An 18,762-nucleotide genomic window follows, 5' to 3' on the forward strand; every position below is an offset into this window, starting at 1 on the left:
ATGAACGCCGGCCCCCGCCGCTGAATGGGACCCGCCGCGTTAGCGTCGTCTCACATGAATTATTCAGCATCTTTGATAGGTCTAATTTGCCAGCTGTTGTGGCGTCGCCGTCGCCGGGGGAAGGAGGAGAAGAAGGAGGAGAGGAAGGAGGAGAAGAAGGAGGCTTCTTGCTTCTTGCTCGCAGGTGGCGTCCAGCCCAGCGGCCGTCACTCCAATGCCAACGCGAAGCATAACTGGGTGACTTCCTGTTTACAGGGGTGGAGGGGGAGGGGCAGTGGGGGGGGGGGGGTCAAAGATGAGCCGCAAGAACTCATTTGTGGTTCAAAGTGAAGTGAAGGCCCGGAGAAGCACTTATCTGCCTCCCGCTGAAGTTGCCACTGTTCACCGAGTGCAAGCTTTCCCACACGTGGGACGAGGATTTTTTTTGTATTTCTTTATTTATTCATTTACTTTCATTTATTTTTTTGCTCCTCCGGCCATTAAAGTCGGGGGCCAAGCTTGGAGCCGCCTGCTCGCTGGGTTCTTGGCGGCCGCTGGCGTCGGCTTCGATGGAGCGGCTGTGAGGTTGTTTTTTTTGGGTTTTTTTTTTACACAGTGTGTTTTTGGGTGGGGTAGGGGGGCTCACAAAGAGGAGGGGTCTCTCTCTCTCTCTCTCTCTCTCTCTCTCTCCCCCACTGAATGTTTTAACCTAATCCCATTATCAGTGTAGCGCACTGCCTCCCATCTCCTCGTCCCCCCTTCCTTATTCCCCTCCTCCCCCTCCCCCCTCTCCAGCTGACCAGCTGTTCCTGCCGGGACTCACGACAATGTCCGATGTGTTCAGATCACTGAGTGCCCCCCCGCCCCCTTTCACCACCACCACCACCACCACCCATCCACCCCCTCCAACACACACACACACACACACACTCACACTCCGCCAGCACCAAACTGGACTCCAGCTCACACTGCTCACGGTCCGGTTCGCAGTCGAGTCGCCCATCGGCCCACTTGGTTTGGGGGAGAGAGGGAGGATGCTTCTGGGGGAGGGGCTGGAGGGGGGGGGGGGGGGCTGTCAACCCCGGGAGCCCTGACTCAGGAGGCAGCCCGGCTCGGATGGCATATGGCGTCTAGCTTCATACAACATGCAAAAGTATTCTCCCCCCACACACACCCCCATCCCAACACACACACACACACACACACCCTCCCCAGTCTCCCTCCCATAGTGCTAATGCAGAATGACTCATAGCATTACTCATTACCCCCACCTCGCCCCCCCCCCACTCCCAACACACACACACACCCCACCATCAGCTCCTCCTCCTCCTGCTCCTCCTCCTCCTGCTCCTCCTCCTCTTGCCACCCAGCCTGTAACAAAAGGCGTCCGCTGCATGGCACCCACACCCTGAAAGCCCTGGAGGGCTGCTGAGCCCAGCCCAGCCCAGCCCAGCCCAGCCCTGCCTCGCTCTCTGAGCTCCGCGGGCGCCGCCCCCTTTTCTTAAACACAGGTAGGGCAGGCATACAAGCAGACGGGCCAACAGCAGGGACCCAGAGCCCCCCCGCCTGGGGTAGCATGCACACGCTGCTGGTGTCAAACCGCCGAGGCCCCGTCGGCGCATTTGTGTGTCCCTCCTCCGAGCGTAAAAAAAGAGAGAGAGAGAGAGAGAGAGAGAGAGAGAGAGAGAGAGAGAGAGAGAGAGAGAGAGGAGAGAGAGAGAGAGAGAGAGAGAGAGAGAGAGAGAGAGAGAGAGAGAGAGAGAGAAATTGCCTTTATTTCGCAGCCGCCTCGGATACGACTGAGAGCAGAATCTCTTTGTGTCGTCACACCACTACCATGAAAAGTTTAGATGCATGAGGATGATCCTCTATTGACAAATTAGCAGAAGTGCAACTTAAGGAAAATTTGGAATTTGTCATTGTTACAATTTTTTCATTGAACTTTTTCTTGAGAAAAATATATATTTTTAAATATAAATATATGCACATATATCACACACTGTTTTTTTTTTATAAACTTGAACCCCCGTCACCCTCGCGTCCCTCCCCTTTTTTTTCTCTCCGTCTGTTGTGCATTCATGTCTGACATCTGTGTGTTTGCGAGCGGCAAAGTGAAAGCCAGCAGAGGCTACTGGTTTTTTCCTGGGGTTGTCCCCTCTCTCCCAGTATCACCACAGACTGTGACTGTCAGCATAAAACTAAAATACAATCAACTGGTTTTGATTTTTATATGAGTTTAGTTTTTTTAAAAAGTTACTTTTTTTATTTTTTTATTATTATTATTATTTTTTTACCAAATTAGACAGACAAACTGAGTTTCTTTGTCTTTAGCTTGTTTTTTTTTTAACCTTAGTTACCTAAAGTTCCACCAGTTAAACAGGCAAATGTTCTAACAAGACCTTACTGTCTTTCATACACATCACCCAATCTAACACTACTTAAATTAAATGTGTGATTGACATGTGAAGGAATTACTTCAGTTGTCGGCACCCATTAGGACTTCACCCTTGGAATTCACCTCAAACATCTTTCCAAAAAAAAACAACAAGAACAGAAATATTGAGATGGCTGAAAGGTCCTGTGTGTTAGTAGCTCACCACCACTGCTCTCTGGTTGTGACCCAAATGTCACCACTGGACATGTTCGCTCCGCATTGCTGTTGTGAATACATGTTCATTGTGATTGATGTGTGACAGGGTTGCCTCTCGCCCCCACGTTTAAAAAAAAAAAAAAGCCAACTCCTCCCTCTCTCCTTTAAGTGATTAGCATCCAGCTAGCCACTCCATCTGTTCCCACTAGCCCTGTTTAATTAATGAACTTTCTTTTCTCTGCTCCTTAGCCACCTAGCACAGCACAGCACAGCACTAAAGCAAAAGCTGCTTGCCCCCTTCGGGTTCGCCCAAGTGGATGCGTGTCTCCCGTCCCTTTCCTCAATTGTCGATTTTCATTGATTGGTAATGTTTTGTTTTCCTCTCTTTTGTCTCGGGGTTCTCGAAGGGAGGGTTAATGAGCTTTCCTGGCAAGCTGTGCAACTTGGAATCAGGGGCTAAATAGAATAATTTCCTTGTTGTTTTGGGGCGTTGGGGGGGCTGGGGGGGTTTGTTATGGATTTGGCAGAGCTTACGAGAGTGTTAATGTGTGTTTGTTTAGATGTGTACGAGTGGCTTGGAGCCAGCGTGTATTGCATTTCATCCCCGACGGTCCTCCATTCCTCTTCAGCCACGGCAGAGATTCTGGACAGACTCGCCGCTTCCAGCGTCCTGTCTACCAGCGTCCCGTCTACCAGCCGTCTCAGCAAAACTCCCGTCCCGTCTTCCTCTTCTTCTTTTCTGTCGCAACACAAAACCGCCTCCCTTTATGTCCACTCTTCCTTCCGTGTCTCTTGTTACGAGGCAGTGGGCAGCCCCTTTGTCCAGCTAAAGCTGCCCCCCTTTTGTTTGTCAGGCCTTTTTTTTTTTTTTATCCTTGTGCTAATCGCCGTGGTCGTGTGCCTGAGTTGGACCCCATATTTCACGCCCGGCTCCCTTTTGTTTGGCACACACCGCCCCTGATAAGAATCCCAGTTCTAGGGCCTCTCTGATATTGAAATCCAACGGCGGCGCAGAAAGAGCCTTCAATCATCCATTATCTGTGCTCCAGTGATTACCATTCAATCTCCAGGGTCCATGCTCTTCATCACCGGCCCCCAGAGCTGAGGCCGTCCCCTGAAAGAACCCGCATCCCTTAACGCCCCGTGTCGCACGCAAGCGTATCCATAGATATTTCTGATGGCGCCGCCAGACGGGCCGGGCCGTTGAACGCTGCTTGGAAATGTCAGTAAAATGTCACTCGTCGTCCTCCGCTGGAATCTCCCGCCGTCTGATGTGGACCCTGGGTTTCTCGCCACTCTTGTGAAGACGCCTTGTGACATTATTGGGTTTCTTTGTCCCTTAAATGGCCATTAAATTTTCAGCTCTCTCTCCTTCTTCCCACCCCCCCCGGTACACAAGCACCGCTGTGTTCTCCATACGGCTGTGTTGCTTTAATGTCACAGACTTAATTGGCTGTTTTTAAGGAGGAATTAGTTGATTATTTATAAGTTGCACATCAATGCCTCTTGGTTCGGTTCAAAGGCACTGTCTGCTCCTCCGCCGGCCTGTGGCCATTGTTCCCTTTTTGGAGGATGTCCTTGTGCCTTGCAGCATTTGCATTTTTGCACTAAATGGAATTTTCTGCTTTGACAGACAAGGTAAGGCGAAACAAAGCCATAGCAAAAACAAAGCCTTTTGAGCGCGCATCACTGTGCATTGCCTGCCTCTCTCGGTGCGGCAGAGCAGCCCTTTGATTTATTAACATCACTAGTTTGTGTTTCATTGTCAAGTGGTTTGTGGCTGAAAGGGAAGCGGCATCCTGCGACGTACACGCATACGGCGAAATAGTTTTCCCGTTGAAACGCATCATGTTAGAATTCACCCGATACAAACGGCTTTGTTTTGTTTCCCTCCGTCACTCATCTCCTCCGTTTCTCCTTTCGGTTGGAAAATAGAAAATGCGCGTCGCACAAATGGGCAAAAAAAGCTCTCAGCGTCTTTGTTTTATGTAGTGTACACATCTTCATTAGTTATGTATAACATCTAATTACAATTGATGAGACTCAAGCTGATTTGGGTACAAATCTATAGCTTTTGTTATTCAAATGAGCGTTATTTATCCTCAGATCTCTAAGCCGGGGGGCTTTGGAACGGCTCTTTGTGCAGGCATATACGGCCCAGCCGCTGCCTCGACACCCACTTGTTTTTGTATCTACCGACTTTGACAAAATCCAGTTTGCCCCCCCCCCCCCCTACTCCGGCTGCAACCTCCCCCCACCCCCTCCCCAATTGTCACCCGTCTGTATGGATGCATAGCACTTCCCGCTCCTCCATCTGTTTTTGTCCACCCATGAAAAGGCCCATTATAATCTGCAGGATGCACAGTTGACGTGCCGCTAGTTCCACTTGAGCCGGGCAGCGCATTGAATGCAGGCTATGAATCCAACAGGCCCCCGGGCCCCCTCCTTCCCTCCCTCCCTCCCCATCCCCCACCAACCTCGCCTCAGCTTCATTCTGATCATCTGGCGCGCCTGTCTGAGACCTTCAGCTGAACAAGTTTTTACACCAACATTGTCTGCGCGCCGCCCGTCTCTTTTCCTCCTGTGAAAGCCGGTGCTCGGAGTGGCTCTGTGAGCGTGCCCGGCCGACGATGCCAGGCTCCTGATTAACCCTGGAGTGACTAGCTAATGTCATTGAAGGAGGGCCACCTGGCTGTAGGACTGTACAGTCAGCTGCCACTGAAGGGCCAGAATAGGGGACGACCAGGTGTTGGGCTCCAGCCCCCCTAATTGTTGCCATGTAATAGCCTGCTTCACTGCACAATGTAGCCCAAGGGTGAGGATTAGGGGAAAAGCTGTTGCCAACACAGACGTCTACTTTTTTGTGTGTGTTTTGCTTGGCTCTTTCTGTTATTGTTTGAATGTGTTTGGGTGTATGTGTACGTGCCTGTGTGTGTCTGCGTGTGTGTGTGTGTGTGTGTGTGTTCATGTGTATATAATAATAATAATATAATCATAAACATTGGATTTATATAGAGGACACTGAAAGACTCTTTACAAAAGAAAAAGATATACGAGCAATAATATGTATATATGTAATGTATGTGCATATATGTGTGTTTTCATAAGCGTACACTACCAGTCAAAAGTTTGGACACGCCCTATGAATTGAATGTCTTCTCTTTCATTCTCATGACTTCAATGTCTTATTGACATTGCAGTTTCTCGCTGAAGGCATCAAAACTACGTATAAACACACATGGAATTATGGAGGCAACAATAAAAGTGTCAAATAACTCAAACAGGTTTAATATTTAAATTCTTCAAAATAGCCACCTTTCAGCAAAAGTATACTTAAGAGTTATTTAACATGTTTTTCTTTGCTGCATAATCTTGCTCATATATTTGATGTCTTCAGTATCTATTTTAAGCATAGAAAGTTGTAAAGATTAAAAAGCACACACATACTCCTTCATCCACACATTTATCATTGTAAACACAAGGGAGAATTCCATCTATTGTAGTAAAAAACAGTCGTAGTTTAGATGAGTTCCCATTTCTTTTTCTTTAAGCTGCATGAATTTCATCTAAAATAAAATAAATCCATAAGCGCACACACACACACACACACACACACACACACACACACACACACACGCACGCACGCACGCACGCACGCACGCACGCGCGGGCGAATGTCCCCATTCTTGCCCCCAGTAACTTACCCTTCCTGCTCTCTGCATTCACCACATCTTTGACCATATGTAACCTAGCGATAATCATTATCATTCTCCCTAAATGCCTCACATTTTGCGTAAAAGGCCCGGCAGCCTAATTGGCCCCGATGAACCTTTCACAGAGGGCCCGGTGGAGGTGCGAGACACTTGAGCGCTCCTCGGTGGGAGCGCGTGCGAAAAACGCTTGGCGTCCAGGCATCACAGTTATTGTGTTGCACATGCCACAAGCATCATTAAAATTGCAGAAGGCTGCGTTCATTTTGTTTAAATATTTCATCAGTGCTTGTCTGAGGAGTGTTGTCTTATGGCAAAAAATCACTGCCATTTGGCATGACCCAGTGTTGGCGCATCCCTTTTTGCAATTTAATTGTCAGACCACTTTTCTTATGCCAAGCAGAAAAAAAGAAAAAAAGAAAAGATAATTGAACTCCTCTGGCGGTCTGATTGCTCCTATGCTGCGAATGTAATATTTGCTGTTTGTGTCCTGCCCGCACAATAATAATCGCCGAGAAAATAAATGTAATCATGAAAGTTGAAAGAAAGAGCGAAGAGGTGAAATGTCTTGTGGGTAATCAGATGGCTTTCAATCAAAGCCCCGGTCCAGCGTGCCCTTTTGGGGTTTCATCTGTGACTTTTTATTAAAAAGTTCAAATTGAGATCAGATAAATCCCTCGCTCCCCTGTCTTGATTCCGAACAATTCAAATATCAGGAAGTGCAGCACAAAAAAATGACGCATATTCACCTCAGATGGCTCATAAGATGTGCACCTTTGTCCTGACCTAATAATGTTTCCAGAAGGCTTTGGCATTCATGTCACTCTGGCCATCATCACTGACAAAGGGGACCTTCAGAGAGGGGCTCTTACCCAGCCAGTCGCAGAACTGTATCTGTTAATCTTCGTCCCTCTGAGCCTTTTTTCCCCCCCCCGCTCATCTTATTATGACTTTCTGTTAATGCACCGCGGAGGCCTGTGTGACTGTCTGGCCATAATGGGCCTGTGTTTGATTAATCATGTCGACCCATTGTGTTTCACATCTAAGGCTGCGGCGTTAAGACTCATCAATGGGGACCAGGGTCCTTTGAAAAGGAGATTGGTTACAGACTCGGTTCATCTGGACACACAAGGCCCACCGTGCCGCCAACGCCGCGGGCCAGCAAACACTTAATCACAGCAGTGTTTTTACCTTTACTGGACTATGGGGATTTGCTTTTCACAAATGTGCCCAACGTGAGTTGGATGCTGTTTACCACGGCCGTCTGTTTTAATACAAACGGTGAATTTGAGATGCACCGTTCCGTCTTGCGTCTGCCTTTGCCCAAATGTTCATCTCCGCCCGTTGGAGTCTAACAGTGGCCGACTTGTGTGTACATGTCTCTTCTTGAGCTGCCCCAATTCATCTGCGTATGCACAGTACATGCACTTCCAAACAGGCTGGCCCCTCACGCTGTCAGTCAGAGCTCGGCTGCCTTTGGGGAATTCAAAGTAATTTTAAAAGACAGAATATGCTTATTTTGGACTTAAGCTTCCTAAAAGTTCGAAGGCAAAATAATTCAGTTTCTGCCTTAATTATAGTTTAGTTTCATCCTTGAGTTTGTATTGCATTTGATCTATTTAAACATAGTTCGTACTAAAGGAGGTAGTGTGGAGGTAAGGGGGCGTCTCTACCCACCTTCCTCAAAACAACATTGATAATTAAATGTCATGTACCTACTCATGTGACTAAAGGGCTTATGGCAAGAGGCAAATTTGCCAAAATGTTGCCCTTTCCAAGTCAAACTAAAACATCCTGCGTCTAAATGGAAGGAAACTGATCGATTCACTTCGATGGCCATCAGGAACCACACTGTGACAAACTATGATGTCAGCAGGTAGCTCGCAGGCCACCTCCACCAGCAACTCGTCGCTCCGCGCAGCTTCTAATCACCAAACCAACAATCGCTCGCCCCTCGGATAGTTTGGAGGTCACCATCGACTTTGGCGCGCACGCTGGCCCCGGTGATTTGCTGCTGAGCGGAAATCGATATTTAGTGCCCCCCAGAGGAGTGGTCGTCTGCCCGAGTCTTGAGAAAAGGGGTGACTAGCAGGCGGCTAATAAATATCCCGCTGCTGCCAGGCGGCCGACATCAGATTTTTTTTTTTTTTTTTTTCTCGTCTGCGGCCGTGGGCAAACCCTCGCTGGATCACTGACGGGCAGTGATGTCACAGGTTAGCAGTGATGTCACGGCCATAACTTCCCATCCTGCTGTCTGAATGCCAGATGGACGGTGGAGAGGTGTCGAGGTTGGCGGCTTAGAAAGCTCTCGCCGCGGGAGACCCAACCCCTCCGGAGATTTCATTAACCTGGGCTTACTGTTTGAACCAGCTCCTCTTGTTCAGGGGGAGTGTGGGGGAGGAGGGGTCCTCAGCTCCTTGGCTCCTCGGCTCCGGTTTCCTGGACTTGCTCCTAATTAGGTTACTTGTTAAAAAACAGCTATTCCACCCCAAGCGTCTGATGCGGCACACGTCTAAGTGCAACCGGCAAAAAAAAAAAGAGAGAGAGAGAGAGAGAGAAAAAGACACAAACACCTCCGCTCACCGTAATGCATTTTTGACACATAAGAGGCATTTTCTGGCCTGCTGCTGTGTCTACAGAAAGAAAGCTGTTTAATGAGACACTATGCTTTGAGTAGCTGTCATATAAAAATTGAAGCGGGACACTATACAATAACCCTACTGACTAGTTCCTGACACACGCGCTCTCACTTTTTTTTTCTTTTTTTTTTTGCACCACACACACCTCAATCTGTTGCTCTCTGCCATTATTCCGCACGCCGGCTTTATTGACACATTCACTCTGCCTGCGCCCATCTCTCTTTCCGCTCGGTGTCTCTCCATCCAAATGTGGCCGTCTCCCTTCCCCGTTCTTTTTTTTTTTTTTTTTTTTTTTTTCTCCTCCATAATCACCTCACACCTCTAAGGGCCTGCACTGAGACAAGCTTCACACCCGGGTCCTCGCTGTGACAACAGGTACTGCTGGCACCCACCGCCTGGCCTCTCTCCAATCAACACCTGCTTGGATTTATTCCTCTTTCTTCTCCAGCCGGCCCCCTTTTTGTTTTGTTTTTTTTATTATTTTTTTTACACCCACCTTATTTTTCCATAGTCATACCCCTTGCCTTTTCCTTCACCGGTCACTTATCCTGTGCGCTCTGTGCATTTTGTTCTCTCATATATTTTTTTCCCCCAGCCTGCTCATCCCATTACATCCAAAATGGGTAACGTCCCATCCATATGCAGTCCTATCTTGTTATGATTTCTGGATGTGGTGGTGTGATATCTCGTCTATTCACGCGTGTTCACGCTCCACCAGTTTGCTCTTATACCCTAATGTAATAGTCAATGCATGGGACGTCTGCCGAAGCTTGTGATTGAGCATTTCAAATATGTCCAATCCCATTTTTGCACCTTCCAATCCCCCCCCCCCCCCCCCCCCGCCCCCCTTCCTTTCACATCACCTCCTGTGCGACATATATAATCCATATGGAGTCGCTGTTGGTAGCATGGCTGTGAAATGGGGAGCTGAGGTACTATAAAAATATTAATGACCATATCCGCCTATGCAACTGTGTGTGTGTAGGGGAATCAGTGTGTGTGTGTGTGTGGGGGGGGGGGGGGGGGGGGGGTCGCACTGGTAACCCAGCACAACAGCGTGCCTCCCCCTCTCCCCACTCCCCCACGAACCCCTTCCTCTTAACAGGCCAATTATGTGACTGCTGGGAGTCAATGGCACTGCGAGCTACTCCTGAGCCTCTTTCCCCACCAAGGTCAAGCTGATTGGCCCAGGTTAATGGGCAGATGTGGGGCGAAAGAGGAGGAGGGGGTCAAGCACCTAGAGGCGGGTCTCCACCTCCGCACTAAACTGTCCCTCTTTTGCTACAAGAGAGCATTTTAGCCGTGACACTTCTGCAAACAGGATTAACTGAGGCTGCGGCCACTGTTGAGGCTTGAAGAGCCAAGTTCCCCCCTCGTGTAAAACTGCAATTCCACATTGTTCAATTGCCGAAGGTTTTTTTTTTTTTTTAATTGAGCGATTGTGTTTTCACAAAGGTATCTCACACTAAAATCGCATTCTTTTAGGCAGACGCACAATGCAGTCAACAGATTTGGATAATTGAATCGTTTTGAGACTTTTAATCTTATTGGAATTAATTGATTCAAGAGAATTGAGCTTTTTTTCTCGGGGGGGTAAGATAGCAATTTGGCTTGAACTGTTCAACGGTTCAATATTATAATTTTTCTTGCAAAAGTCCGGCATTCTGGCTCTCTTGTCTGGGGTCTCTTCCTAAATGTGATGGTAACTACAAGGGATTTGGCTTCTCTTGCCTTTCTTCATTGTCCTTCTACTCCTCATTTGTTTGTTCTATGTCTCCTATCTGTTTCCCTGTTCTCAGGGAACTCCTCCTCTGTCTGCCCCACTGACATTTTTACACATTTCCTTTTTAAACTGAGGATTCTGCCTTGATAGTGTCAGAAGCATAACCCCCGGTTATATTGCTTTCATGTCTTATTTGAAACCCGCGTGTGTGGCCTGCACTTTGAGCAGGTTAAACTCCCAATTTCACCTTGATTATTGGGTGTTTTTGGTGTGTTATCATGCAAACGCAAGTGGTTCCTAGTCTTGAGGATGAAGCGTGTCAGAAATTTTGTGTGTGCGTGGTTGCGTCAATAAAATTGACCTGACACTAATGGAGCTGACGAATAGCAAATGGGGGGGGGGGGGGGGGGGGGGGGGCAGCACCTGCCCTGCACCCGTCATTACATATCCATCTGAAACGCTTGTCCAGGTTATCATCTTGACCAGTCTGCTCTCCGCCGTCGAGAGCTTACGAGCAGTGTGGCTATTTTATTTCTCCACTCGGCAAACTGCAGATGAGGTGGGGGAGAGCCAGGTTAACCAAATGAAACATACATTCAGGAAGAGGTAGTGCAAGTTGGCATGCATGACTTTACACAGTTAGGTCAGCAAAAGAGAGCACAATAATAGAGATCGGGCAGAAGACAACAGACTGGCTCTAGCATAAACAGTCATTCAATCAGCACTCCTGCATCGTGCATGTTTGTCTATGGGGATGTACTTTACATATTGTGCAGCTTTGTGCTAATTGCAGTGAAACGGCGAGCGCGCAGGAAAGGAAAGGAAATGTGATTCGGGTAAAAAAGAAAGCAAAGGTCTACGCTCGGAGACCACAATGAAAGCATCCCTGCTGACGGTGTTTGCCAGTGAAAGTGTGAGTGTGAGTGTGAGTGGGAGCATGAGGCCTTTGTCAACACAAAGACAGAGGCTGGACGCTCCCGGATGCTCCTCTCCAGAGACACCGGTCCAGAGGTCAACGCAGTCTCTTTAAGCGGACGGTGCGCGTGGGTGCAGGGTGTTTAATGTGCTGTATGTGTCATGGCTACTTATGCGCGGAGGCCTTCTGTGCGTGTGTGTATGTGTGTGTGTGTGTGTGTGTGTGTGTGTGTGTGTGTGTGTATGTGTGTGAGCATGTGTGTTTGTCTGCATGCGCTGGGCGGGGTCGCACAAGCCTTAAAAATGGATCCCAGTGGACAGGCACTTTCAGGACAGGTCCCAGTGGAAGGGAGCGTTCGGCTCGGGACGAAGATGATGATGATGAGGTGGTGGAGGAGGAGGAGGAGGAGGAGGAGGAGGACTAGGGCCCCGGTGGCTGCTGGCCGATCGGGGTCCAGCAGGGAAGGAGCAGCCTGCTAATGAAGAGCCATCTGAGGCCTCCATTCACCTTGAACATGGGCCACTGCAGCTGCCCTGACCTTGGCTTTGATCCGCAAAGACGCTTGACCCCCACCGCTTCCCCAGAGCTAACCCCCCCAGTGCCATCTGGACGGGACGCATGCATATGTATACATAAGAGCGCATGCACACGCACACACCCCAAGATGCATATGCACACATGTACCGATAAGAGTTGTCACAGGCTTAAAGTGTCTCCGCTGGTGACAGATTGGCAAGAAAAGGCTTAATTTTTAAGGTCGGGTTCCACCAACGAAACACCTGCTGCAACACCTAAGCTAATCTCTTTAGCCGTAGCAAGGCTTCCTGTCACTTCCTGTTTTTGATTTGGTTTCTTTGTTGGGTCTCGGTAAGGCCTTTGTGCAGCTCGCAGCATTTTCCGATTTCATGACTTGACTTGCAGGACCCCATAAAAGGTCTTCCGACTGCATGAGTGAGATTTAATTTAAGGTCATGGTCACATTTATTTAGGTGGCATATTTAAAATCGACATAGCTTGACCAATGTGCTGTACATAAGAAATAAATATAATTTAAAATACTACCACAACATAAACAGAGCAAACAGAAAATTTAATGTAGAGATAAAAGTGGCCACAAGAAAATAAAATATAAATCTAGCTGCCTGGCTACAAACTCTTTAGCACAGGGTTTATCTTCACAGTCACAATACCTGTTACATTTGGAGGAAAGGATGGAGAGGAGAGTGAGGGGGTTTTCTCAACGCTGTTACCATGCCCCATAAACATTACTCTGGATTCCTTCTCGTCTCCCTAATGAGAACGCAGCCGATCGGAGCGCGGGGGCTCCGTGGAAATTCCCAGAGTGCTCCGACAGGCTCCTCCCACACGCCCTCTTGCACTGCTCATATCGCAGCAGACGACGGTTATGTCACGGCTGACTTGGATCGCAGCCCGTCTGTGGAAATGTGGGACCTGTCTGCGGACGCGGTCCTCCATCCTTCGCTTTATGAGAGGTTTATGTGTCGTGAAATCAAGCGGCGCTGTTTGCAATGGGGAAATAGAGCATCAAAAAAAAAAAAAAAGAAGAAATAAGGTTTCTGCCGCGTTTGTCCTTTGGCACAAATGCCCAGCCCAGCAGTCACTGCACCTTTTTCCTTTTTCTTTTGTCCACCTCCGAATGTAGGACAGTGTCAGCGGGTTTGGTGTCCGTCACATGGCCACGGCCTCTTTGCGTCACCGCCGCAGCCACGTCCCTTGATTAGGTTACAACGCGGAGGCAACAACATCTGTGCATATGACGAGGAGAGGGGGCGGGGGGCAAGCCGTGCTCATGGTTTTGCAATTAGAGATGATACAAAAAGATTGAGGGAGAGCGGAGGCTGATTACTCCGTGCTTGGCATCAGGTCTGATTTTCTGTGCAGCAATTTTTTACGGCCAGATAGCATCGTACATTTAGTTAGGAGAGCTGATTGCATCTGCTGCTCTCACTCATGGGCAGAATACCTTTTATTAGCCTCGCAAGCCTTTTCATATTCTCCCCTTTTTCTGTCTGCGGTCAGTTTTGATGTTGCCTTTTATGTATGGATATCATTTTCAAAATCCCTACTTTTTGGTTTGCTTGTTTGTTTGTTTTTTTATTTATTTTTCTCCTCGCCCTCCGTAATCCATTTATGCAAGTCGGAGGAAGGGACGGACGGACGGACGGAGGGAGGGAGGGATGGAAGGAGGGATGGCGGCGGAAGGAAGCGTTGGAGGAGAGGCGTGTGTCAGAGTCCGAAAGAGCGCCTGGTCCAGCTGGAGTCAATATTTGCTTTGGGAATCTCAATAACAGGACTCCAGTCATCTGCGTCTCTGATAATGGACGGCCATATGGCTCTGTTGACCCACACTGCGCTGCGCCTCGCTCTCCCTCCACCCGTCCTCCTCCTCCCCATCGCGGGCCTCTCATTTGTCCTCAACTTCTCCCCAATTTGTTTCAGAAATTCTGCTTGTTGTATATTTTTTTATTTAATACTTTTTTCTTTTTAGTTTTTCTTTTTTTTTATTTTTTATTTTTTTACTTTTGCTCGGCACATTTTGTTCCTTTATTACGAACGCGCCCCCGCTCTGCCTGTCTCTCATGAAAGCCTGGAAATGACCCACCACGCAGAGCTTTGACCCAAGTTTCCATGGCAACTCAGGCTGGGATGCCCACTCTTTGTCCAATGCTGTTTCCAGCAAGTGACAGACAACGGTGACGTTGCAGGTCTGGCTACGGCTGGCGGACAACCGCCGAGCTCAAGAGGTGGAGGGAGGAGGTGGGTGGGGCGGAGACTCTGATGTCCTTTGGATAGCACTGCTGTGCATCTCTCAAATGGGGACACTGGTCCTGTATTTTTCCACATTTGTGGAATAAGAAATTCAACTTTTAAAGAATTTTTTACATTTCATATTGGACAGTTCAGCAGATTTACTTTTGAGGAAAAGGAACTTTTTTGTAATGTGTTCCATATTACAGTCATTGTCAGATTAAATTTTTTCATGTTAGACTGCACATAGTCCAGAAAACATGCATTTGAGGCGAACAGGAACTTTAAATTGTCTGTCGGTTTCTGTGTGAGAGTGCGTGGCTGTTTGTCTCCGTCTTTGTTTGTTTGTTGTCTTTGTTTCTGCCATAAAATTGGCAACTTGTCCAGGGTGTGACACCGCCTTCGCCCTATGACAGCTGGGATTGGCTCCAGCACCCGCCGCTACTCTGACTGCAGGAGAAAGCGGGCGTAGAAGATGGTTGGATGGGTGTCAGACTGCAGTGGAGCCGCCTCACATGAGTAGTAATAGATCTTGGGGAGAAAAAAAAAATAGTCGCTTCGCTCTCAAACTGATCCACCAGCAAAAAAGAGGGCTGCGGATGCAGTCGCTCGCATACCTGCCCTTTGTGACATCACAGAGGGCAGATTACCAGAAACTTGCTGAAGTGAAGCAAGCGATGTTTTGAGTGAGTTTTTAGTACCATTGAGCTGCTCAGTCAGTACTGACGTCTCTCTGGCCGCTTTCCTACTGGCCAAAAAACCCTATTTAAACCCATTAAGAATTGGCATTTGGTGCCAGTGGGAAAGACTCAAGACTCGGACTTCTTCCCTCCATTTCAACATTAACGTTTTAGTTTCACATCTCGGCCATTTGAAGACACAAACAGGTTGTTCATGACTTCTAAGAAATAAGCCTTATGAGACTCGACGGCCAAAGCAGCCCCTGGTTGTGTGTGTCCTGTCGTCCGTCCAGTTGTCCTTCCATCCACCCCCACCACCACCACCACCCTCACCCCTCCAGGCTTCTTGGCCGCATCGCCCTCCGCCACCTCGCGGCTCAGGTGCCCGTCGGCCGCCCACTTTGCCACGGTTTCCCTCACAGCCATCGGTCACGCTTACATTTTTGGCCCCTCCGCCACCGCTGTGGCGGCATGTGCCCACCGCCGGCCCCTCGCCCGGCCGCCGTCTCATCCTATCTGTCCAACCCAGGCCGGAGTCTCTCGGCCCCGTCCAGCCTATCTCGGCTCAGCCTGCTGCATCCCTGGCAGCGGCAGCAGCAGAGGCTGCAGCGCTCCAGTGCCACTCCACCCTGGCAACTCTCACAAGATGAGGGCCTGGGGGCCGGGGTGGGTGGAGGGGGAGGGGGTGAGGTGGACGGAGGAGCTCTTTGTTTGAGTCGAGTCGTGCGAGTCGGTGAAAAGTGAGTGAAGATGTCATTCAGTAAAATGCGGTGCAGGAATCTGCGTTGGGTCGGGGGGTCTTACAGGTGCTGCGACCGCCTCTGGCAGTAGTTAACAGTGCCATTCTCTTCCTCCATGAGCCCAATTACTCACAAACCCCCACCCCACGACCACCCACCCAACCCACCCACCTTCCATTCCGCAACACGTGCGGCTCCACGTGCATGATAATGCACCAGTAATGGGCCCGCCGGAATGTTTTTGGTTTTTTCTTTCACCCGCCGACCATTTTCCTCCGGCTTTATTCCTTCATTTATTTATTTATTAATCCCAAATCCCCACCCCCACCCCCACCCCCCACTTTCAAATTCAGCCATCCGTCCCGCACGCCGGCTGCTACGCCGGCTCCAGTTGCTGCTTGTCACTCTGAATTTCAAATGGCTCCAATTTTCCCCCTGATGGCACGGAGAAGTGGCAGGCAGCGGCATCGGAGAGGGTGGTCCGAGACCGGCTGGGGGAGGGGGGGCGGGGTCTGGGTGGGTGGGGGAGACGGGGGGAGACGGGGGTTCTATTAGGGAGGAGAGGTTTTGGAGCATCACCACAGTCGTGATGAATTTGTTCTCTTTTTATGATTATATTCGGAGGCAGCCGCCTTCTCTCCTCACTTTGTGTGTGTGTGTGTGTGTGTGTGTGTGTGTGTGTGTGTGTGTGTGTGTGTGTGTGTGTGTGTGTGTGTGTGTGTGTGCTGCCGTCAGCTGGGCAGCTGATGGTAAAGATGTTCTGGGTCCCCGCAGTGGATGTGCGTTGTGTGACGGTGGAAAAGTTGTTGCGGTGTGACTTTGTTCACGAGCCGATGTGGACGGGACGACATCGTCGGATTCATCGGTTTTGTTTTGGCATGCAATCTTCCTCTTTGTTTTTTTTTTCAACTGCCGTAAAGCAGAACAGTGGGAAGAGCCCATCAGCCTTTGCACTCTGCTCGCCCGCGTACATCTCAGTGGAGTGAAAGTGGCTCTGCAGGGTACCGAGGGACAAGCCAGTATGAAACTGGAATCAGCTGTGTTATGCGGAAGCATTTTGGCTCCCCTGTGTCCCCAAAAACATGGTGAGAAGGAGACAAGCGGACCGAAACGATGGTAACTGATCCACATCCACGCCACTTGTTTGCACTGATTACACCGAAATCAGACGACAGACTTGGCGTTGATATGGTTCTGTCTCTCTAACCTGATGAATGCTGCAATGACAACACAATATGTTTGGGTTTTGCTTCATCACTAGCAAAGTCCGAGCCCGTTTTAAAACCAACTCATTAATGGTTTTTAAAACATTGGTCTTTAAAGATATCTTTGAGGGATCTATGCAGGAAAGAAAATTTTTATTATTATTTTTTTATTTATTCTTTTTTATGATTTGCATTTATATTTTACTTGTTTCAGTGTTTTTGTTGGTAGAATGAAGCAGTTTATTGGAGGTGTGTATGAGCATTTAACTTCTGCCTCAGCCTGTTCAGTCAAAGCTGTTCGTCGGTTGATTTAAAACCACTCTGGACTGTTTGTATTTCTGTGCTTTGAAACGACTGAATAAATTCAATCAATCAATCAATCAATCTGTCTTCTCCAGCCAGCCAGCTGCGACTCCATGTCTTGTCTTGTCCCTTAACACGAGCTCCACCAGCTACGAGGAGCGCGCTCTCTATCTGGAGGCCATTGTGCAGAACCATCGAGAGGTCATGACCTTTGAGGACTTTGCCTCGCAGGTCTTCTCCCCCTCCCCCGGCTACCCCATCAGTGGAACAGGTGAGTCAGCCCCCCCCCCACCCACTCCCCTCCTCGTCCATCAGCCTCATTGTCTCTTCACCCGTCCCACTTCCAGTCCTCCCTCCTCACCGTCCTGCCACTCTAGTAAACCACTCTCTTTTTTTCTCTTTTTTTTTTTATCGTGATTCTCCCCGTGTGCAACCAACGCGGGCCGCCACGTCTCCTCGAGCTCGTTCGACGGCACTCAAAAGGTCCGAGTGATCCGCGGATGTCGGCGCACGCCGCTCTTATCGGCCCGCCATGAACAGAATGGAAAAATGCGTCTTATCTCGCTCGCCCGTCTATCGCGGCGCTCGCCGATCGATGCGCAGCGGCGCTCGGAATCAATACGTTGGGGAGGGAATTGCACTTTTTCCACTCGGTTGGATGGCGGCTGGTGTTGTGTTTTGACAGGGAGGAGTCGTCTCGCCGCCGTTGGAACCTGTCCGACCGTGTGAGTTTGAAGCCCCTCCAGCCCCCCTATGGTGGCATGTGAGAATTAAATGTCTTCGCGTTACTTGATTGTGCAAGCGAGTGTGCCGGACGTTGGAAACTCGGGGCTGCAGGTTGAGCCACGCGGGTGGGAAACATTGTGCTGCATCTCCAGGTTGTTGATGTTTCCTAAAGAAGCAGAAAGTGTTTTATGGCCCATGTTTTCCATGTTAACACAAATTGGCCTGTTGGCACATTAGATGACCTGCATGCGTGGTGGAGAGGGATGTTCAGCAAACTTACTATTTTGTTGGACAGTGCAAGAACAGTGTTTGGTTCCTATTTTTAATCTCCTGTATTTGTCTATTTATGCGTATCTTTACCGGGGCTACACAAAGATTCCTAAGATTAAGATTGTGCTCATCCCACAAAATATAAGTGTGCGTCTTCTTACGCATGGCATAAAGGTCCGAGACGCAAAATCCACCACAACGAAAAAGAAAAGAGAGTGTTCAGCTGCTCTTCAGCCTGGACTTTCACTTCCTCCCGAGTACAATCCCCCCCCCCTTGACGGATGTCGGCTCATCTCCCCTTATCCCCGGCATTAAATCAGCTTAAAGCGGAAGGGGAGAGAGGGAGAAAAATTAATACAGATAAAATGGAAGATGGAGCTGATGTTGCCAAAACGAGGTTCCCGGGGACGGAGAATAATGTTTGGCAGCAGGTCTGATGCGAGAGGCCGTCGTATAACGCAATGAATTTGCAGAAGCTGCGGAAAGTCGCTCCGAATGGCTAACTACCTCGT

At 49.0% G+C, this 18,762-nt stretch overlaps 1 protein-coding gene across 6 annotated transcripts in view; it reads left to right on the forward strand.

The window, feature by feature from the left end:
- The window catches only part of ralgapa2 (Ral GTPase activating protein catalytic subunit alpha 2), an 88,513-nt gene that overhangs the window by 62,148 nt on the left and 7,603 nt on the right, over positions 1-18,762 (forward strand). For all 6 annotated transcript variants that reach the window (XM_076027536.1, XM_076027532.1, XM_076027533.1 and 3 more), the window contains one exon: positions 17,404-17,525. In XM_076027536.1, coding sequence (XP_075883651.1) covers positions 17,404-17,525 — 122 coding nt within the window. The remainder of the gene's footprint in view (positions 1-17,403; positions 17,526-18,762) is intronic.

The sequence above is a fragment of the Nelusetta ayraudi genome, unplaced genomic scaffold (genome assembly GCF_046127955.1).
Source record: "Nelusetta ayraudi isolate G7.1 ecotype Tasmania unplaced genomic scaffold, CSIRO-AGI_Nayr_v1 ptg000021l, whole genome shotgun sequence".
Classification (NCBI taxonomy): Eukaryota; Metazoa; Chordata; class Actinopteri; order Tetraodontiformes; family Monacanthidae; genus Nelusetta; species Nelusetta ayraudi.